Source organism: Schistocerca gregaria, chromosome 2, assembly GCF_023897955.1.
Source record: "Schistocerca gregaria isolate iqSchGreg1 chromosome 2, iqSchGreg1.2, whole genome shotgun sequence".
In the NCBI taxonomy this organism is placed as follows: Eukaryota; Metazoa; Arthropoda; class Insecta; order Orthoptera; family Acrididae; genus Schistocerca; species Schistocerca gregaria.
In genome coordinates this window covers 330,009,493-330,031,039 of record NC_064921.1, presented here as the reverse complement: position 1 = coordinate 330,031,039, position 21,547 = coordinate 330,009,493, and the positions used below count along the sequence as shown (strand labels likewise).

General features: G+C 41.7%; 1 protein-coding gene across 1 annotated transcript in view; it reads left to right on the top strand.

The window, feature by feature from the left end:
• Positions 1–16,791, top strand: part of LOC126336983 (transcription initiation factor TFIID subunit 5) — a 65,115-nt gene extending 48,324 nt beyond the window's left edge. The window contains exons 8-12 of the mRNA XM_050001220.1: positions 8,887–9,024; positions 14,197–14,390; positions 14,663–14,776; positions 14,872–15,049; positions 15,188–16,791. Of these exons, the coding sequence (XP_049857177.1) occupies positions 8,887–9,024; positions 14,197–14,390; positions 14,663–14,776; positions 14,872–15,049; positions 15,188–15,396 (833 nt within the window). The 3' untranslated portion in view covers positions 15,397–16,791. The remainder of the gene's footprint in view (positions 1–8,886; positions 9,025–14,196; positions 14,391–14,662; positions 14,777–14,871; positions 15,050–15,187) is intronic.
• The last annotated feature ends 4,756 nt before the right edge of the window (positions 16,792–21,547 follow it).

Here is a 21,547-nt window from a genome sequence, read left to right as displayed (position 1 = left end):
ATTCTAGTTTGTGTACACTCACAGCCATCTGGTCCACACTCTGCACTAGAGTGATTGAAAAACAAAACCTGTCACAACCTTCGGCTAAGCAGAAATACTTCTCCTAACATTTGAATAGAGTTGTTATCAGTTCCACTTCTACACTAAGTGTCATGCTGCTTCACTCTGTAGCAGTATCAAGTATGGGTCTCATGGTTATGAATGCCCCTGAAAGATTGAAATTAATATTCTCCAGATTTTGTAACCATCAGATTGAGTGGGAAAAGAAAAATAATGTTGAGAAATACCTTAAATAAGGGGTGTATTCAGTTCACAGGCAGGAAAATGCTGCTGCTTCTCAACAAAACAATCATTTGTTGAAAGGATAAATAGAGTGAAAAGAAGAAAATGAAGACCATTTGAGAAGAACATGGTTGAAATTTTTGCAAAAGCAAATATTCCTGTCAACCAGCTCTTTCTTAGCAGTCAGTTTCAAAGCACTGAGACTTTGTCTTCACAGAGGAAGCATGACAGTCTTTTACATTTGTGTGTCTAATCACTTAACAACAAAAAAATAACTGTGAATTTCAAAGACGACAAGTCCTTTGGATCCACCTTTTTTCCATTTTAGTTGTTCATTCGAGCAGACACAGTTAGGATACTTTCATTAGGTTGGTAAATGTTTGTGGTGAATGAAACTATTAAATATAAATAAAATAGAAAGAAACTTCCACATGGGAAAAATATATTAAAAACAAAGATTCCAAGACTTACCAAGCGGGAAAGCGCCGGCAGACAGGCACATGAACAAAACACACAGACACACACACACAGAATTACGAGCTTTCGCAACTGGCAGTTGCTTCGTCAGGAAAGAGGGAAGGAGAGGGAAAAATGAAAGGATGTGGGTTTTAAGGGAGAGGGTAAGGAGTCATTCCAATCCCGGGAGCGGAAAGACTTCCCTTAGGGGAAAAAAAGGACAGGTGTACACTCGCACACACACACACACACACATATCCATCCGCACATACACAGACACAAGCTTGTGTGTGCGAGTGTACACCTGTCCTTTTTTTCCCCTAAGGGAAGTCTTTCCGCTCCCGGGATTGGAATGACTCCTTACCCTCTCCCTTAAAACCCACATCCTTTCATTTTTCCCTCTCCTTCCCTCTTTCCTGACGAAGCAACTGCCAGTTGCGAAAGCTCGTAATTCTGTGTGTGTGTTTGTGTGTTTTGTTCATGTGCCTGTCTGCCGGCGCTTTCCCACTTGGTAAGTCTTGGAATCTTTGTTTTTAATATAAACTATTAAATATGGTTGACAGTGGTTGCAATACTGAAATCAATGGTATCCAGGTGCACAAAGTTATCAGAGGTAGTGGAACTGAGCACATGTTTTGTTGGACAGCCATGACAGTGGCAGGGGATTTTCATTGGTTTCAATTTGGAGAACACGGCTGGTTGAGAGAGCAAAGGGAGGCTCTGTCTGGCACGTTCGCACAGCAGAAGCCTAAGCCGAAGGGGATCCACCGGCCGCAGGAAGCTGTGAGCCCAGAGCGGGCCACGGCGTATTGTCCCAGAAGCCAGAGGCAGAACTTTTTACGACTGCTTTAAGTAAGTTGCAACGGACCGAGACACTGAAAGTTGTTCTCAGATGAGGAGATGGTAGCTGTCCTGTAAGATTGGTATCTGTTTAGAACTATGAAAAGATTCACAGAAGCGGCCAAAATGGGGTGGCACTGCAGGGTGTCCAAAGCTGTGTTGCTGAGAGAGTTGTCACCTTTTTTTCAAGGCCACATAGGAACAAAAGCCATTCTGTGTCCCACATGTGCAAAACAACTGTGTGTTGATTGGGTTGCCCACTGTAATGTTAGAAAATGTAACAGTGGACATCTGTTTGACACCCTGAGATGTGTTAAGATTTGATGCACAGTTTTTTCGCTTCCTATGAAGGGAGGCTGAATGGTGACATGTGATTGGTGCAGGAGAGCAATACCATTTTCAATTTATGGTTTTTAGCTTTTTGGCACATACTCCATGTGGAGTGTTTCGCTGTCTTATATGAAGTGTGAGGAAGGGAGAATTTTGTCTACTTTGTGGATAAGTGAACGATTCGGTCATGTGCCTTGGAGGAAGGAAGTTGATTTGAGCTTGGGTAGTGAAGTCTGGGCATGAAGGTGGACCTGAATGAGAGGTGGAGATGGAGGTCCACTGTTCAACCCAATGCAGAGGCACACTGACCACAACATTCAAGATTTCTTCATATGCTTGGTGAGCACATCACACCACCAACACTAGCAACCTGTAGAGTAAATTTCACCACATGCTCACAGCAGGAGCAGTCGCTGTCCAATTTAAGTGCATTGCAGTAGTTTGTTCCAGTCAACAGTTCACAATCACTGTCAGTCACATTACCTATTACACTTAATTTTGTGAACATGAGCATAAATGTAATTGATATCATTATGTTGAGCTATGTTCCATATCATTCATGTTTTGTAGAAATAAATCCGACGTGATATTGAATTCTGGTAGTTGTCCAGGCAGACAATATTCCTTGATCATCTTTATTGATGTTATTTATCTGTGTGGGGAGCATAGGAGTGGTCTTGGAATAAAAAAACATTATGCCATCTTCAATTTCACTACACAGAGCCAAATATCTTCTCATTCTTGTTTAATTTCCATTGCGTATAAATCCTTGAGTGGTGTAACTAAAGGGTGGGTCTTTCACATAGAGATATTCAGATGCTGTAGCTCATCAGAGTTACCCACATAACTCCCCACCAGACAGGACACTTTGTAAATTTCAATAAAAATAGATGTGTATTTTGCCAAAAGTAGATGGAAAAAAAGTAGATGGGTACATTGAAAGTAACTGACAGGGAGATGTAGGAGAGCGTAATGGGGTGTTTTCTGACACTGTCTATGTAATGAATATATACACATGAGAAAGAATCAGAGCCATTTGTACTGGATTGACCATAGCAGATGAATGGGAGTTGTGTGTAACTGGTAACCAATGAGAGAAAGCCCATAAACTCATGTTGAGTGACTGTTGGGGATTAGAAATGTAGAATTGTCATTCCCGGATAACAGTGGTAGCAATGACAAATTATTTACCTAACACATTTTTACCATATCATTATTATGTTTTATTAATTTTGTTTATTCTTCTTGCTTAATACTAAAAAATTATTAATATAACTGGACTGTTGTGCCACACTGAGTTCATAATACCACCAGAAAGGAGGGAAAATGTGGAAGTAGTTGTAGATGACGTGTGATGCAACAACAAAAACTGAAAAACATTTATGATGCCTGTATTACATTTTCAAGAAATTAAAAGACCAGAATAGGACAGGCTGTCATTATTCAAAAGTGAATAAAAATAGATTGTTTTATTTCTTGTTAGCATTTGCATCAGTTTCTACAAATATGTGTGCCTCTTTATAGCAGGATAAACAGACACTGTATCTGCACTTTATCAGTACTGTGGAAAAGTACCAAAGCAATCCCAGTACTTCTCAGTACTCTCCTAAAACAAACTAACTGCCTTTGATATGGAATACTTAAAACCTGTTACAGTACTACATTGGAACTGAGGAAAACCTCCCCTGCCTGCAACTTGTTCCCTAGCTTACATGCCACCTTCTCCTGCGAAAAAGGCTTAGAGGATCCTCAGGGAATCACAATTTTATCTAAAAAAACTTACTCCATATTTAGAAAACAAAATAGTGTAGCATTGGACCTTAATTGCAATTGGCCTCAGAGGGTGAATATTGGTCATTAAAGTGTTTTGTACTATTGTGGGTCATGAGGTGAGTCGGTGACAATAGTTCTGTCCTCTACAAAGTTTTGCATCCATTCCATGCACACAACGTTGAGAAAGCAAGAAACATATAGTCACATATAATTGGCAGATTTGTTGATATATCTTGGGCTGGTGTTTTGATTAAGTTGCACTAGTAGAATAAAGTTTAGTATAGTTGTATGCTTGTATTATTATGCTGCTTGGAAGCTTACACTTAATTTCTACCCATATTCCTGAAAGTGAGTACAAAAAATTAAACTAGGAAAGGTCCCTTCATGAAATAAAAACTAAATTATTCTAAGCCATTTTCACTCTCTTCAGAACCACTGAAACCCAATTTGAAGACTTTCAAATCTTCCATTCATTAATTACTTCATTTCAAACAGTGGAAAATCCAGGATGGAATAATGACAATATTATAAAAAAACAGAGATTGCTACTCAACATATAGCGGAGATGCCGAGTCCCAGGTTGTTGTTGTTGTCTTCAGTCCTGAGACTGGTTTGATGCAGCTCTCCATGCTACTCTATCCTGTGCAAGCTGCTTCATCTCCCAGTACCTACTGCAACCTACATCCTTCTGAATCTGCTTAGTGTACTCATCTCTCGGTCTCCCTCTACGATTTTTACCCTCCACGCTGCCCTCCAATGCTAAATTTGTGATCCCTTGATGCCTCAAAACATGTCCTACCAACCGATCCCTTCTTCTAGTCAAGTTGTGCCACAAACTTCTCTTCTCCCCAATCCTATTCAATACCTCCTCATTAGTTACGTGATCTATCCACCTTATCTTCAGTATTCTTCTGTAGCACCACATTTCGAAAGCTTCTATTCTCTTCTTGTCCAAACTAGTTATCGTCCATGTTTCACTTCCATACATGGCTACACTCCAAACAAATACTTTCGGAAACGACTTCCTGATACATAAATCTATATTCAATGTTAACAAATTTCTCTTCTTCAGAAATGCTTTCCTTGCCATTGCCAGTCTACATTTTATATCCTCTCTACTTCGACCGTCATCAGTTATTTTACTTCCTAAATAGCAAAACTCCTTTACTAGTTTAAGTGTCTCATTTCCTAATCTAATTCCCTCAGCATCACCCGATTTAATTAGACTGCATTCGATTATCCTCGTTTTGCTTTTGTTGATGTTCATCTTATATCCTCCTTTCAAGACACTGTCCATTCCGTTCAACTGCTCTTCCAAGTCCTTTGCCGTGTCTGACAGAATTACAATGTCATCGGCGAACCTCAAAGTTTTTACTTCGTCTCCATGAATTTTAATACCTACTCCAAATTTTTCTTTTGTTTCCTTTACTGCTTGCTCAATATACAGATTGAATAACATCGGGGAGAGGCTACAACCCTGTCTCACTCCTTTCCCAACCACTGCTTCCCTTTCATGCCCCTCGACTCTTATTACTGCCATCTGGTTTCTGTACAAATTATAAATAGCCTTTCGCTCCCTGTATTTTACCCCTGCCACCTTTAGAATTTGAAAAAGAGTATTCCAGTCAACATTGTCAAAAGCTTTCTCTAAGTCTACAAATGCTAGAAACGTAGGTTTGCCTTTTCTTAATCTTTCTTCTAAGATAAGTCGTAAGGTCAGTATTGCCTCACGTGTTCCAACATTTCGACGGAATCCAAACTGATCCTCCCCGAGGTCTGCATCTACCAGTTTTTCCATTCGTCTGTAAAGAATTCGCGTTAGTATTTTGCAGCCGTGGCTTATTAAACTGATAGTTCGGTAATTTTCACATCTGTCAGCACCTGCTTTCTTTGGGATTGGAATTATTATATTCTTCTTGAAGTCTGAGGGTATTTCGCCTGTCTCATACATCTTGCTCACCAGCTGGTAGAGTTTTGTCATGACTGGCTCTCCCAAGGCCGTCAGTAGTTCTAATGGAATGTTGTCTACTCCGGGGGCCTTGTTTCGACTCAGGTCTTTCAGTGCTCTGTCAAACTCTTCACGCAGTATCGTATCTCCCATTTCGTCTTCATCTACATCCTCTTCTATTTCCATAATATTGTCCTCAAGTACATCGCCCTTATATAAGCCTTCTATATACTCCTTCCACCTTTCTGCCTTCCCTTCTTTGCTTAGAACTGGGCTGCCATCTGAGCTCTTGATATTCGTACACGTGGTTCTCTTCTCTCCAAAGGTCTCTTTAATTTTCCTGTAGGCAGTATCTATCTTACCCCTAGTGAGATAAGCTTCTACATCCTTACATTTGTCCCAGGTAGGCACAACAAAAAGACTGTCAAACAAGTAAGCTCTGGGGCAAAAAGGTGTCCATTCCAATTAGACAACACACACACACACACACACACACATACACACACACACACACTATCAAATTCAACTCACACACACATGACCACAGTTTCTGGTTGCTGAGGCCAGACTGCGAGCAGCAGCAATGAAGGGAGAAGCAATCTGGGTGGTGGGAGTAAGGAGGAGGCTGGGGCGGGGAGGGGGATGGATAGCAGGGTAGGGGTGGAGGATAGTAAAGTGCTGCTTATGGGAGCATACATGGATGAGGTGCAGAGAGGGTAGGGCAACTAGGTGTGGTCGGGAAGTTAGACGAAGGGTTGATTTTTTGGGGGGGGGGGGGGGGGCGGAAAAAGAGAGAAGTAAAAAGACTGTGGGTGCATTGGTGGAATAGAGGACTGTGTCTTGCTGAAACTGGAACAGGGAAGATGTTAGGTGCATGAAGGACAATAACAAAGGTTGAGGCCAGGAGGGTTATGGGGAAATGGGATATAACACAAGGAGAGTTCCCACCAGCAAAATTTAGAAAGGCTGGTGTTGGCAGGAAGGATAGATATGGCACAGGCTGTGAAGCAGTCATTACAATGAAGAAAGTTGTATTGGGCAGCGCGCTCAGCAACTTGGTGGTCCTGCTGTTTCTTGGCCATTCATTCAGACACCTTGTTGTTTATCATGGCCACATACAATACCGCACAGAGGTGGCAGCTTAGCTTCAGATCACATGGCTGGTTTTACAGGTAGCCCTGTGTCTGATGGGATAGGTGATGCTTGTGACTGGAATGGAGTAGGTGGTAGTGGGAGGATGTATGGGACATGTCTTGGATCTACTACAGACATATGAGCCATGATGCAAGGGGTGGCAGCAGGAGTTGTGTGGGTATGGACAAGGATATTGCGGAAGTTTGATGGGCGATGGAATACCATGCTGCAGGGGTGGAAAGGATAACATCAAGGAAGGTAACTTGTTGGGTTGAGGAGGACCAGATGAAGCAAATGGGAGAAAAGGTGTTTTAGTTTTGGAGAACTGTGGATAGGCTGTCTTCACACTCAATCCAGATCACAAAGATGTTACCAGTGAATCTGACCAAGGTAAGGGGTGTGGGATTCTGGATGGTTAGCAAGGATTCCTGTAGATAACCTATGAATAATTTGGCATGGCCTCACCCTCCAGAGACTGTGGTCATGTGTGTGCATATGTTGTGTAATTCCTATAAAGGACTCTTTGGCTAAAAGCTTACTTGTTTGACAGTCATTTTGCTGTGTCTACCTGCAACTCAGTGTCTCTGCTGTGAGTAGCAATCTATCCTTTTCATAATAAAGACTTCATTTCTATTGTCTTGTCATGGAAAAAATTACTGTTACACAGTAACAAAATTTTCATGTTTTCCTGCTTGACAAATACTCATTCTCTGAGACCAATTGCAGTCAAGGTCTAATTAGGTCTAAACTCTTCTATGCTACAGTTTTTTTTATGGGATAAGTCTTTTAGAGAAAACTGTGATTCCTTGGGTATCCTCAAAATCCTTTTCTCGGAAGCCATTGGTACATAAGCTATAGTAGAAGCCTGCAGAATGATTGTCTTCAGTTATCCTGTAATAGTGAAACAGGTTTTGAGTATTCTGTATTTAAAAAAGGGGGGAGGCAAATAGTTTCTTTCATGATGGCCTATACAAGCATTCAGGTAACTTTGAACTTGTCCAGAGTACTGATCAAGTGCGGACACAGTGTCTGGTAAACCTGCAATATAACTTGCTGTAGTACGATTCAACAAGAGTCTAGCTTCAGTATTATAATACTGTTACATTAAATCACCTAGAGTGGGAATTCACTGACGTTCACTTTCTTGTGAACTATAAATCATCAGTGATGAAATTTTCTACAGAAGCAAATGATTGTCCCATAGCTATTGAAAAGTTAAAACATTTGTTCAATCAGCATCTTATTGAACCTGCTTGCATCAACATGATTCCTTCTTGTATGATATTTGTTGCTTCCTCCATTTTTCATATATCTTTACTTCAGATAAAATCAAACAGTGGAAACTCCAGGTTGAACTATCAATGATATTAGGAAAAGGATAGATTGCTACTTGCCGGAAAGACGACACGAGTTGCAGACAGGCACAACAAAAAGATTGTTACACATTTAGTGTTCAGCCAAAGCTTTCTTCAGAAAAGATAAAACACACACACACACACACACACACACACACACACACACACACACACACACACACACACACACACAGAAGCAAGCAAGCACACCTCAAGCACCAGCTCTGCCAGGGCGGACTGGTCAGAGCTGCTGGAGATGGCATCATGATGTGTGCATGAAGTGTGCTTGCTTTTGTGTGTGTGTGTGTGTGTGTGTGTGTGTGTGTGTGTTTCTTTTCTGAAGAAAGATTTGGCTGACATGTAAATGTGTAACTGTCTTTTTGTTGTGCCTGTCTGCAGCTCTACGTGTCATGTTTATGGTGAGTAGACTCTATCCTTCTCCTAATATTGCTGTACTTAAGGTAATTGGTTTGTTATAGCCTTCCCCAGAGGCAATAGTCAATGTTATAGGTGTTGTGACCCAATAATGAGATATGAGCCATGTATAGTTTGCAATTGTAAGTTTTTCAGTAGTTATCTCATGACACTGTCATTCAGATGGAATAATACTCTTTTCAGTTATTAATTACTAGTTTTTGATTAATTATTTTTGAACCTTTAATTAAAAACACTATTTTCTTTGGATCTGAGGGAAAAATGTTCATTTTTAATGTCATTTAATCAAAGATTATTTCTGAAAATTTTGTATGTTATGTTTTATATTTCCAGAGGATGTATGGGTTCGAATGATGGATGACAGGTCAGCTGAAACATCTCGAGTTTTCCACGGTCACACAGGTCCTGTGTACAGGGTGGCATTTAGTCCAGATAGGAGTCTTCTGCTATCTTGCTCTGAAGATACAACAGGTATGAATATATTTATCACATATACACTCCTGGAAATGGAAAAAAGAACACATTGACACCGGTGTGTCAGACCCACCATACTTGCTCCGGACACTGCGAGAGGGCTGTACAAGCAATGATCACACGCACGGCACAGCGGACACACCAGGAACCGCGGTGTTGGGCGTCGAATGGTGCTAGCTGCGCAGCATTTGTGCACCGCCGCCGTCAGTGTCAGCCAGTTTGCCGTGGCATACGGAGCTCCATCGCAGTCTTTAACACTGGTAGCATGCCGCGACAGCGTGGACGTGAACCGTATGTGCAGTTGGCGGACTTTGAGTGAGGGCGTATAGTGAGCATGCGGGAGGCCGGGTGGACGTACCGCCGAATTGCTCAACACGTGGGGCATGAGGTCTCCACAGTACATCGATGTTGTCGCCAGTGGTCGGCGGAAGGTGCACGTGCCCGTCGACCTGGGACCGGACCGCAGCGACGCACGGATGCACGCCAAGACCGTAGGATCCTGCGCAGTGCCGTAGGGGACCGCACCGCCACTTCCCAGCAAATTAGGGACACTGTTGCTCCTGGGGGATCGGCAAGGACCATTCGCAACCGTCCCCATGAAGCTGGGCTACGGTCCCGCACACCGTTAGGCCGTCTTCCGCTCAAGCCCCAACATCGTGCAGCCCGCCTCCAGTGGTGTCGCGACAGGCGTGAATGGAGGGACGAATGGAGACGTGTCGTCTTCAGCGATGAGAGTCGCTTCTGCCTTGGTGCCAATGATGGTCGTAGGCGTGTTTGGCGCCGTGCAGGTGAGCGCCACAATCAGGACTGCATACAACCGAGGCACACAGGGCCAGCACCCGGCATCATGGTGTGGGGGGCGATCTCCTACACTGGCCGTACACCTCTGGTGATCGTCGAGGGGACACTGAATAGTGCACGGAACATCCAAACCGTCATCGAACCCATCGTTCTACCATTCCTAGACCGGCAAGGGAACTTGCTGTTCCAACAGGACAATGCACGTCCGCATGTATCCCGTGCCACCCAACGTGCTCTAGAAGGTGTAAGTCAACTACCCTGGCCAGCAAGATCTCCGGATCTGTCCCCCATTGAGCATGTTTGGGACTGGATGAAGCGTCGTCTCACGCGGTCTGCACATCCAGCATGAACGCTGGTCCAGCTGAGGCGCCAGGTGGAAATGGCATGGCAAGCCGTTCCACAGGACTACATCCAGCATCTCTACGATCATCTCCATGGGAGAATAGCAGCCTGCATTGCTGCGAAAAGTGGATATACACTGTACTAGTGCCGACATTGTGCATGCTCTGTTGCCTGTGTCTATGTGCGTGTGGTTCTGTCAGTGTGATCATGTGATGTATCTGACCCCAGGAATGTATCAATAAAGTTTCCCCTTCCTGGGACAATGAATTCACGGTGTTCTTATTTCAATTTCCAGGAGTGTAATTAGTTTAATTAGTGTAACATGTAGAATTTTAGGCAGTTGTATTGTTTCTCTATCATAAAATCCAAAATGAATGCATACTTCTTTAGTTGTCATAACAAGATCAGTTATTGCAAATTTGCCATGCCCTTGCACAGAACCCTTCTTGAATATTATTCGTTTGCTACCTGAAGAATAGGTAAAGTTCATTAGCAACAGTAATAAACAAATTCCCAACCATAATTTATTCATTAAGCAGATCAAAGTCCAGATCCAAAGTGTTTGTTATCAGTTAATAACAGCAAACTCAAAATAAAACACTGCACTGTTCTGTAAGTGGCTAGTGATAGCCTAGACAGCAATGAGCCAGCAATACTTTTCACCGCTAGGCAGTCTGGTGGAACGGTGTACCCACTGTGAACTCCCTTGTGATGGTTTCAGTAGTGGCACATGTTATCTTTATCCACCACTCTGACATCTGTCAGATATACAAGATAACTCCCAACTACATTTGACGGGTATGGCCGAATATTACCAATCTCGTTCTGGCCATATGAAGGCAGGGCAGGGAGGCTGTAGGTTTCTTTATGTGAACTCGTGACTCTTCTGCAGTACAGCTGTAGCATTTAGGGGGTTCATTGGTGCATTAGGTGTTAAATAACCTGTGAGGGCAGATGTGCGTGTTGTGAAAGTATAACCAAATGCCAACAAGGGGACTTGATACATAGAGCAGGGTGAAGTTTCTGCAGCTGTCTTTTCCTGGATGGCATTATCACAGCTAGTTTCAAAGAGTGGGCCACATCTGCTGTTGGTGGCTTTAACTAACATTTGAGCTTTGCAGTATTTGTGCAAATTGAAAGTTATATACAATAATACATGGCACTGCCCAGTGCCAAAAAAAGGCTGAGATGCTGGTTTGCATTGTGGTGTAGGATAACCACATTGAGCTGAGAAAGGAATTGTAAGCCCAGTTCCATAGAATGTCAAGAACTGGTCATTTAAGGGCTGCAAGGCTAAATAATGGTTGTGCATGCATGCCTGGGAAATAAATGCAATTTCTTATTTGTCAAGCAATCAAAATCAATGGGTAGTAGAAGAGATACACCCTTTTTAGCTTAAGATCATAAACATTACAGCCTTGGAAATGAAGTAGCAGCCTGTACTACTAAACTTCCCAGTCATCTTTGAAGGCATCAGAATGTGGCAGAGGATGTGACAAAGTAGAAGCTGCTAGCTGAGCCTGCTCTACCACTGCTTGAAGGTGCCACAGCAGACATGGGGTCTGCTTCTGGTAGTGGTTGTCTTACTTCTCTTTAACCTCATGTTCTACTGTAAGTCAGTGGATTGCTGCTGTAATTCCAACAGTTTGTGCACTGTATGATACATACTGACTGCACTCTCAAATGTAGTGAAACTTGCCATGGATCACCTCACTGTCAATCTAAATTTCTAGGTAATTTTATTCTGTCAGTCACAAAATTCAAAACCATTTACTTCAAATTTGTCATGAGCTTTAAGAGAGGCCTTCTGGCATATAATCCACTAAGTGCCCGAAGAATAGCTACAGCCCATCAGGAGCAGTCAGACTTACAGCTCTAATTGTAGTCCATTCATTAACCAAATAAACAGTCCAGATGAAAAACTGGTTGAGAACACCAAGCTCAAAGGAGAACATTGCACTGTTGTGTGCATGTGTGTGGCAGGAGGTGGCTGTTCTTTGTACCACTGGCATTGCTGTCACTGCTGTTCAATGTGGAGGTGGTGTGGATCCACCAGACACTTTTTTTTTATGTCAGTGTCCATATTGTTGACTCTAATGTTAAACTCTGGCCTCTAAGTCAAAGTCTTGTAGAGATATAAAACTTTTTTTTGTGAAATCTAATTAGCCATATTGTACTTTGGCGTTCCAGTTTTAATATGGTATATGCACTGCTTAAAATTGTCTTTCTTCACAAAGTATAATTAAGATTATGAGATATGGAACATTCGGTATTCCTTTAAATGGACAGAGGGTTAAAAATGGAAGAAAACAACTGAAACTGATCTGTATAATTACTAGATGAAGTTACTGCTTCGAAATTACACACAAAGGGGGAAAGAAAGAATCAGCTTAACCTCTTTTATTTAATCTAGGGGACAATTTTTCAACCATTGGAAAGTAGTTACTGTGATCCCCTTTAGTAACCAAGGGAAAAACTGAAAAAGCAGCAGTAGTTATCATAGGGATATCATGAGAAAATAAAATGTGTGAGTCAGTGATAAAAAGCTTGACTACATGGCTCTGTTTCTGCTTTCAGAGTGCTTTCAGAAGAGAACATCCAACCATTGACAACCTGACCTGCTGGGGGTGGTTGTACAACATTCATTCCTGTACACACAACAGCTGTTAGATATATTTTCCAAGCTTAACAACATTCACAATCTGTTAGGAAACAATTCATCATTGGACAACTTCATTAATGTGGCTTCTCATATAGAAGTGCTTCCCCTCCTAACATTACTTTAAATATTGAGTCAGTGATACCTTATTGGACCACTTTGATCATGGAAATGCTATCGCTCACAGTAGCAATTTTTGTGTCTAATCATTTTGCAATTGCAGCATTGTAAAGCTGTAACAGAGGAAAAGTTAATCGTCCTAACACCCTCAAGAACAAGGAGACTCTGCTTTCAAAAATAATGTATTCACATGACATTGATCAGGTTTTTTGATAGCAGGCATGATGGTGTATGCAATGGATTAAAGTGGCAAATGGAACTCATGCTAGCTTGAATCCAACCAGTTTGATCAGATTTTTTCAATTGTCCTGATTTTTCTTTGCAGCATAACAAAGTCTTCAGACTATTTTCTGAAAATGTTCTGAAGAGTGACTCAACTTGATTCAGGAGATACAGAAAGCTGTGGCTGAAAGACTTTTTTGAGAGCATGAAGAGAATAAAACTCACACTGAAAATGTATAATTTCAAGTGAAATCCAATTCAAGAAAAAATTGATACTCATACATATTTGGTTTGGAATTGTTATTGTCTTACAAAGAAACATTTCCAACTTCACTTCATATTTTAAGGGATAAAAAGCCACTTGCACAATATTAGCCCCAGCAATCAGTCCTTTGCAAAAATTTGGGCCAAAATTCTGATAATAACTAGTTATGGTATTGTGAACCAATTTCCCACCCATAGAATCCAGAAATATGATATGGAGGGAGACTTCTAGATTGTACAGATTGCAAAGCAACAGTCCATCTTTTTTTTATGAGCAGCTTGCTTAAACAAGCACTCCAATAAATGTACACAGCATGCAGAATGGTTTGGTTCATAGACATTACAAATGTTTGGGGAGACTGTGCCACTACGATAAGTAACCAAAACACTTCAGAATCTAAAGAAATGAGTTATCAGATACAGTTGCCTAGGGGGCTTTCAGGGACTAGAAAGTTGGACAGTGTCCATTGTGGACATTACTCACACATTTGTAACTGAGCTGCTACAAAGTATTTCACTAATCCATTTTTACTGGCACAATAAGACTTTATAATGAATAGTGATTCCACATTTTGACTTAACACCCAAGACTCTCAACTGTGACTTTTGATGTTATTTCTTCTGCCCAACAGGAACGCCAAACCTCTTAGTTTCCTCTGAGCGGTGAATGTTGTGTGGATATCTTCAGTGATTGTGTGTACTTTGGGGATAAGCAGTGAAGATATTTTGTGAAAACTGCTATACATGTATTTGCTTTTCAGTCAGGCTGTGGAGTCTACAGACATGGACATGTTTGGTGTGCTACAAAGGACACTGTTTTCCTGTGTGGGATGTACGATTTGCCCCTCACGGTTACTACTTTGCCACAGCAGGACATGATAAAACAGCTCGACTTTGGGCCACAGATCAACATCAGCCTTTAAGAATATTCGCTGGTCACTTTTCAGATGTTGACGTAAGTGAATTTTTGTATTTTCATGAAATTCATATTATGAGATATATTTTTTTAAACTGATAAAGAGAAAAACTAAAAAAAAGAAAAGAAAAGAAAATTGGGAGTGTGACACACAGGCCAGTTTGTTAATAAAGAAACTCAACCAATTGTTTGGAAATTCTGGTAGCATGGTATTTCTTATTGTTCTTCTGGCCACCTGCTATAGTTCATGCTATCGTCCAGATTTTTGTGTCATAACTGTTTAAACTAATGTACTGGTTTTGATATTTTAGTGTGTTCAGTTTCATCCAAACTCAAACTATGTGGCAACTGGGTCAAGTGATCGCACAGTTCGTCTTTGGGATTGTGTTACTGGCAGTCATGTTCGTTTGATGACAGGCCATAAGGTACACTTCATTTAACTTTTTTGATGTCCTGTGATGTTGAAGTATTTTTGTGTATATAGTAGACTAATAATAAAATAATTTTGTATGCTTGACAGGCGCCCATCTATTCCCTTTCTTTTTCTGTGGAAGGGCGATTCTTAGCATCTGCTGGCTCTGATTATAGAGTATTAATATGGGATTTGGCCCATGGACATCTTCTTGCTGAGCTCAGCAGCCATACTGCACCTATACATAGCCTCGCATTTAGTCGTGATGGACACATTTTAACATCTGGTATGTTCACAAAAAATGCTTGTGCCCTAACATTTTTTCCTCTGTTGTGCTACCATGTGGACAAGCACTAGATTTGTGACCCTTTTAGAGTGTATTGAGTCTCACCATATTAATTCTGTGTTTCCTTTCTTGTTCCAGGTTCTTTAGATTGTTCAATTAAACTGTGGGATTTTACAAGACTTGTTGAAGAAATGACACTAGAAGATGTAAATGTGTCACATAACCCTGACATAAAGAAGAGTGAAAGTTATTTATTGCGTTCCTATGGAACAAAGAACTCTGGAGTGCTTGGTTTACATTTCACAAGAAGAAATCTACTGCTAGCTGTTGGAATCTATGACTCTTGACATGTCCTAAATGTTGTACAAAAGTGTAATATTTGGTATTAATATTTCTTATTGAAAAGTGTTGTTATGAATGCAAGCAGTTGGAAGAATATACCACTAACTGTAAGACCATATTTATGCAATCTTAAAATCTAACCTCATTAAACATGTCTTTTTAGATGAAAGCAGATTAGATACAAATTTTGAAAGGCTCGCTAGTTTTTGAAACTTGAATGCATTTGCTTGGGAAAAATATCATTTAAAGACTCTGTAGCAAAAATGACCTTTAACAGTAAGACATAGTTAGATGTAAAGTAAAATAGTAAGATTTGCAAATCTAAAAAGCTGAAACTAAACATTTTGGAAATACATTCACAGCATTTCAAGCATACACTTGGAAGTGACAGAAAACAAGAAGCAAATCAAAAACTAAGATAAGAGACAATAGGCCTCACGTGGAGACATACAGGTAGTAGTTTTTCCCTTGCTAGATTTACAAGTGGAACAGGAAAATGAAATGTCGTGTGACAAGGGCCTCCCGTCAGGTAGACCGTTCGCCTGGTGCAAGTCTTTCGATCTGACGCCACTTCGGTGACTTGCGCGTCGATGAGGATGAAATGATGATGATTAGGACAACACAACACCCAGTCCCTGAGCGGAGAAAATCTCCGACCCAGCCGGGAATCGAAGCCGGGCCCTTTGGACTGACAGTCTGTCACGCTGACCACTCAGCTACCGGGGACGGACAGGAAAGGAAATAACTAGTAGTCATCCAAGGTACCCTCCGCCATGCACCATATAGTGGCTTGTGGAATATGTATGCAGATATAGATATAACCTCAATCAAGTACCTCTGATCCAGATTAATGTATTCCTCACAAAGTGTGTGCTGAAATCGAATTGGATATCACTTAATCATTGTAAAATTACACAATTATAAAACAGTCACTGGAAGCAGTCACATCCATGAAATGTCTAAGAGGGCACCTATGGGGAAGTATAAAGTTAAACAACTATATAAAACTAATGCCAGGCAACACACCTGCTAGATAGATTCATTTGAAAAATCCTCAAGCAGTGTAATCCATTGACAAAGGAGGTAGCTTACATAACCCTCGTTTGACCAATAGCTGAATACTGCCCATCAATCTGGGATCCATACCAGATAAGATTGATAAAGGGAATAGAGAAAGTCCAGGGAAGAGCAGCACATTTCATTACAGGTTCATTTTGTAAGTGCAAAAGTGTCTTGAAGATGCTCGCCAACTCCAATGGCACATGCTGCAGGAGAGTTGTTCTGCATCAGATGTGGTTTATTGTTAAAATTCCATGTACATATGTTCATAGGAGAGCTAACCAATATATTAAACTATGTGATGAAATTGAGAAATTAAATTGGATATCACTTAATTGTTACATGGTTATACTTATATTGTGAGAAAAGATTGTGAATGTAAAATTATAGAGATTCAAGCATAAAAACTGTTCTTCCAGGGAACAAGAAAAGGTGGAGAATGACAGTGGTATACAAACGAGTGTAAGTGTACATACAAAGGGTACTAGAAAAGTTTTGCGACATGGCTTTATTCGTTTAATTTTTTCGAAGTAATTGCCACCACGTTGAATACACCTCTTCATCCTCCGAAACAAATCCCTAAACCAGTTCTCCCAACTTTCTGTAGGGAGTAAGGCACACTCGTTGTTCCAAGCCCTCAGGAGGTCTTAATCCCTTGAAAACTGCACTCCTTTCAGCCTCTCTTTTACATGTGAGAACAGTGCAAAATCACAAGGAGCAAGTTCTGGACTGTAAGGAGGGTGCTCAAGAAGTTTCAGTCCTGTACCCCGCACATATTCAATGCTTACTGTGGCCTGGTGAGCAGAAGCATTGTTGTGGAGGAGGAAGCATGTGTCCATTCTTGACTTTAGTTGCATGTTCTTCAAAGATTGGGTGACTTGAGCAGGCATTGCTCAGTGTACCACTTAGCTGTGACTGTCTTCTGTGTGTCCAAAACAATACGCTCCACAATTCCACTCGATTTGAATTAAAAAAAAATAGCTATCATTTTCTTCTTTACTGATCGGGATTTTCTGACAGTTACAGGTATATCATTGTCTTCAAGGACCCCAACTTTGTTTTGAGTCGTAATCGGCACATCATAATAGGATAGCCGAGACCCATCACCTGTCACAATGTTATTCACATACTGAGCACCAAATCACACGTCATGTCATCCGCTCTTCCGTCAGTCTATGCGGCACCCAGAGGCAATGAAGTTTCTTTACTTGCAAATGATGACGCAGAATAGAATGAATTGTTGGTGGTTGAGCCCTAAGGTATCCTCCATCTGCTAATAGGTCACTGGCCTGCCTTTGTCTAGCATTCTCTCAGTGACCCTCAGAATGAAATTTGCTTTTTGGAATTCTCTGTACCACTTGACTATAGTTGTATGATGTGGACACACATCACCGAGTGCAAGAGTCATTTCTTTGAAGCATGGGTCTGTGTTTAAACCACACATGAAGCTGTGCCATAAAACTGCCTGAATCTCACTTCGTGCCCACAGTGCCACAGCAAGCACTTCAATCTGCCCTACTAGTGAACAACTGCACCCACAGGTTTGGCACAGCAGCTACAATGCAAGTATGAAGTATTGTCAGAACAAAGCAACAATCAGTCTCGTGTGACTTAATGTTGGGTCGTATTGCAAAACTTTCCTAGTACCCTTTGTGTAGACGCAAAAACAAATCCATACTCCTATTTACTAATTGCAGACAATCATAGATTGAATTAAAGTCATTTTATTTCTCATACATCTGTATAAACTAACCGCCTCTATACTAAGGTCGCTAATGTCTTCTGTGGTTGCTCTCAATTCGATGGTAAGCTGGTTCAAATCTGCTGGTAGATGGAATTTTCACTGCCAGTATTTGCTCACCAAGGGCAGGAGAGTTGATGAGGTAAAGTTTCTGATCACCAGTCTTCATACCAATGTCCTGGATTAAATTCTGAACCTCTCCGCTCTGTTTCATGAAGCGAGATTATTGAGACAATGTTGATGGTGATCCATCCGATGGGACGTTAAGTTTGGCGGCCCCCTTAGTGCTTTTTCAGATGAGTAGGTAATGTGCGAGCACCAGGCTTCACCTTCTCCCTTCCATTCACTCATAACAACACAAGCATGACACTACACTTTAGAAGCACTCATTATAGTCATCCTCATAACACGGATACACACTTGACACTTCATTACAGGTCAGAGGAAGACCACAGCAAACCACCTCCATTTGGACCATGCCATGAGTGGCAGTGAAGATTTCTTGCATCTGCTCCTCCTAAGCTCGTTCCCTGAGTATGGGACAATAAATTGTTATTATTATTTATAAATTAGTATTCCATAGCTGAATGGTAAGTGTGTGTGTCATGTGAAGGACTGAGCTGAATTTCCAGTCCTACCAGGCAGCTTTCCTTGGTGGAAGAACTGTACAGGCCTCATGAGTCCAATTGAGACAATACCTGAATGAGAAGCAGAAGCTCCAAGGTCTAGAAAGTTGACACCATATGGATGAGGATGACATGGCCATCAGTTGGCACTGGATGGATCTCTGTACCCAATTGTAGAGCTACCTTTTTTAAAAAAACTGGTAGCCACTGAGTAAGCTGCTGTGCAACAGGGGAAAGTCTTATGGGCAGCCATATTGGCTGGAGATAAGAGTGGAACATAGTTCTCCATCTCACTGCAGGACAATATTGTGGCTTCTCTTGCATGTGAATGTATGCAAGAAAAGGGATTAATATTTATTATGTAGAAAAAACACTTCTGATTGGGATACTCTCAATCATCATTCTTATTTTACCCATTATTATATTTGTCTATGTATAGCACTACAACAAATCATCAGCATGTGCGATTAGAGAAACCTGTATTCATGTATGGGATGCTCTGTAGGGAAGCAGGCTTCCTCAATGAATTTCAATGATGAAGTCTTTTCAGGTTATAAGGTGAGTCAAGGTGTCATTATGTGGCAAAATTTTGACAAGTTTCCCATTCATTATCTTCAGTCAGAGTGTTAGGTTCACTCTCATCTAATGCTTTCCCCTCATTGGGGAAGTGTGTGGGGGAGTTTGTAGTCTTGTGGCTGTTACTCCACTGTGTACTTGTGTGAGTGTTTATTTCTGTGATTTTTGGGTGTCTGCGTGATGTGATGATTGTTCTGTGTGTGTCTGGTACATGCCTGGGGTTGGCAAGATGATTGATATTATGGAGGAGGGAGGAGGATCAGGAATTGGATATAGGGATTTTCTCTTCGACTTAGTCATTGAAGATTGTCATTGGGTATTTTTGCCTATTGAGGGACATGTCATACCAACCTAGGGAGTGGATGAGGACGTTTCCTGATCTGCAAGAGCTTTCATAGAAGGCCCTTGGGATATCTTGGAAACGATCTTTTACGAGTGGGATTTCAGCTGCGGTGTGTAGGTCATCAGTATGGAATCCAAGGGGTAGACACAGTGCCCTCCTGAGGGCATGGTTCTGCAGCCTCTGGAGTTTGTCCAGGTCCTGCTTCGCCATATATCCCCAGACAGGGCATGAATACTCTATTACTGGCCGTATCAGGGCCTGATATACATTCACACCCACAGAGCAGGGAAGGGAGCTGGTTGAGTTGAGGACTGGGTATAAGATGGACATGGTGGCACAGACATTCCTGTGGACCTCGTCTATGTGGGGTTTCCACATAAGACAAGAGTCCAAGGTTACGCCAAGGTACTTCGCAGTTCTGCGCCAGGGGAGTTGGGTTCCATTCATGTGAAGGAGGTCCACGCCTTCTGAGCCTCCTGGTGTGGTGATCAGCATAGCCTGTGTCTTTTCAGAGTTGATGGTAATGCGCCAGCGATGGGCTCAAGTTTCTGTATCATCTAAAACCCTTTGTAGCCTATGGATGACCAGGTCCTTGTTCGCATTTCATGTGTAGAAGGCTGTGTCATCTGCGCACTGTGCACCAGGGAGGCCGTTGGTGTGTCCGCAGTGTACAGACTGTACAAAACACTGTGGACACACCAATGGCCCCCATGGCTTTAGGTTCATGACCAGTTCATATCTTTATAGCTGTTGATCATAGGTTCCTCTGCTTCGTCTGCATCAGCTGGGCCAATTGTATGCCTCCAGAAGGGGTGTCGTGGGTGGTGGTGGGGGCAAGTTACTTACAAATGTGGGAGGGGATTCCTGGCATGTTGGAGGGCTCTAGCATCACGTGGTGGCAGCATCACGTGGTGGCTGTGCCTGTCTTTTCCCTCTGCCGCTTTCACATCAGAGCACTCTTTACATATTCCTGCTAGCACTACATCCCATGCGAACTTCAATTGGAAACTTCTACCCTGGTTGACAGGATCATCACGAACCCATACCTGTACTGCCTCTTTGTCGATCCAGTCCCTAAACCCATTCGTCCAACACAACACCATTGTCCATTCAAAATGAAATGTGAGGCTGTGTTCTGTGACTAGATTTGTCAGTTTGGCTGAGGCAAATGCTTCTCACAAGTTCTGTGTGGTGCTGCAAAATACACTGATGCTGTAGACTTCAGGTGCCCATAGTCATAGTTTGTCTTTCATTGAGCTAAGCATATTTTTTATTTTTTCTATTGAGCGAAATATATTTTTAATGTTTTCTCCAACACCCTGGCAATTTGAGCTGTGAGCAACCCAGGATATGGTAGGAACTCCAGACACTTTATGATTTCTTCCGGATCTTCTTCTTTCTTCTTCTCGTGCAGCTGGATAATAAATCTTATCTGTGTCTCAGAGTAGTCCTTTGTGCCAAATGTTTCCCTCAGATACTGCAACTCGGTAGATGGACTCTTGTAGTCACATCTCGTGCTGTGTGCACTCAGGTGGTGAGCGCAGACTTGCATTGTGCTGGATGGTGGTAGCTATTGTCGTTAAGTACAGATCAGTGTGTATGTTTTTTCTATAAGCAGAATGTCCCAGTGTGCTATCAGTTTTCTTCTTTATCAGGATATCAAGGAAAGGCAGGCATCTGTTCCCGTCTACCTCCGTGGTGAGCTTTATAGTGTTGTATGTACAGTTAAGGCTTATATGCCATTGTCAAGTACAATGCTAATAGTTCTTATACTATTAACATATCATATCTGTAAAGGCCTGAACAGAATG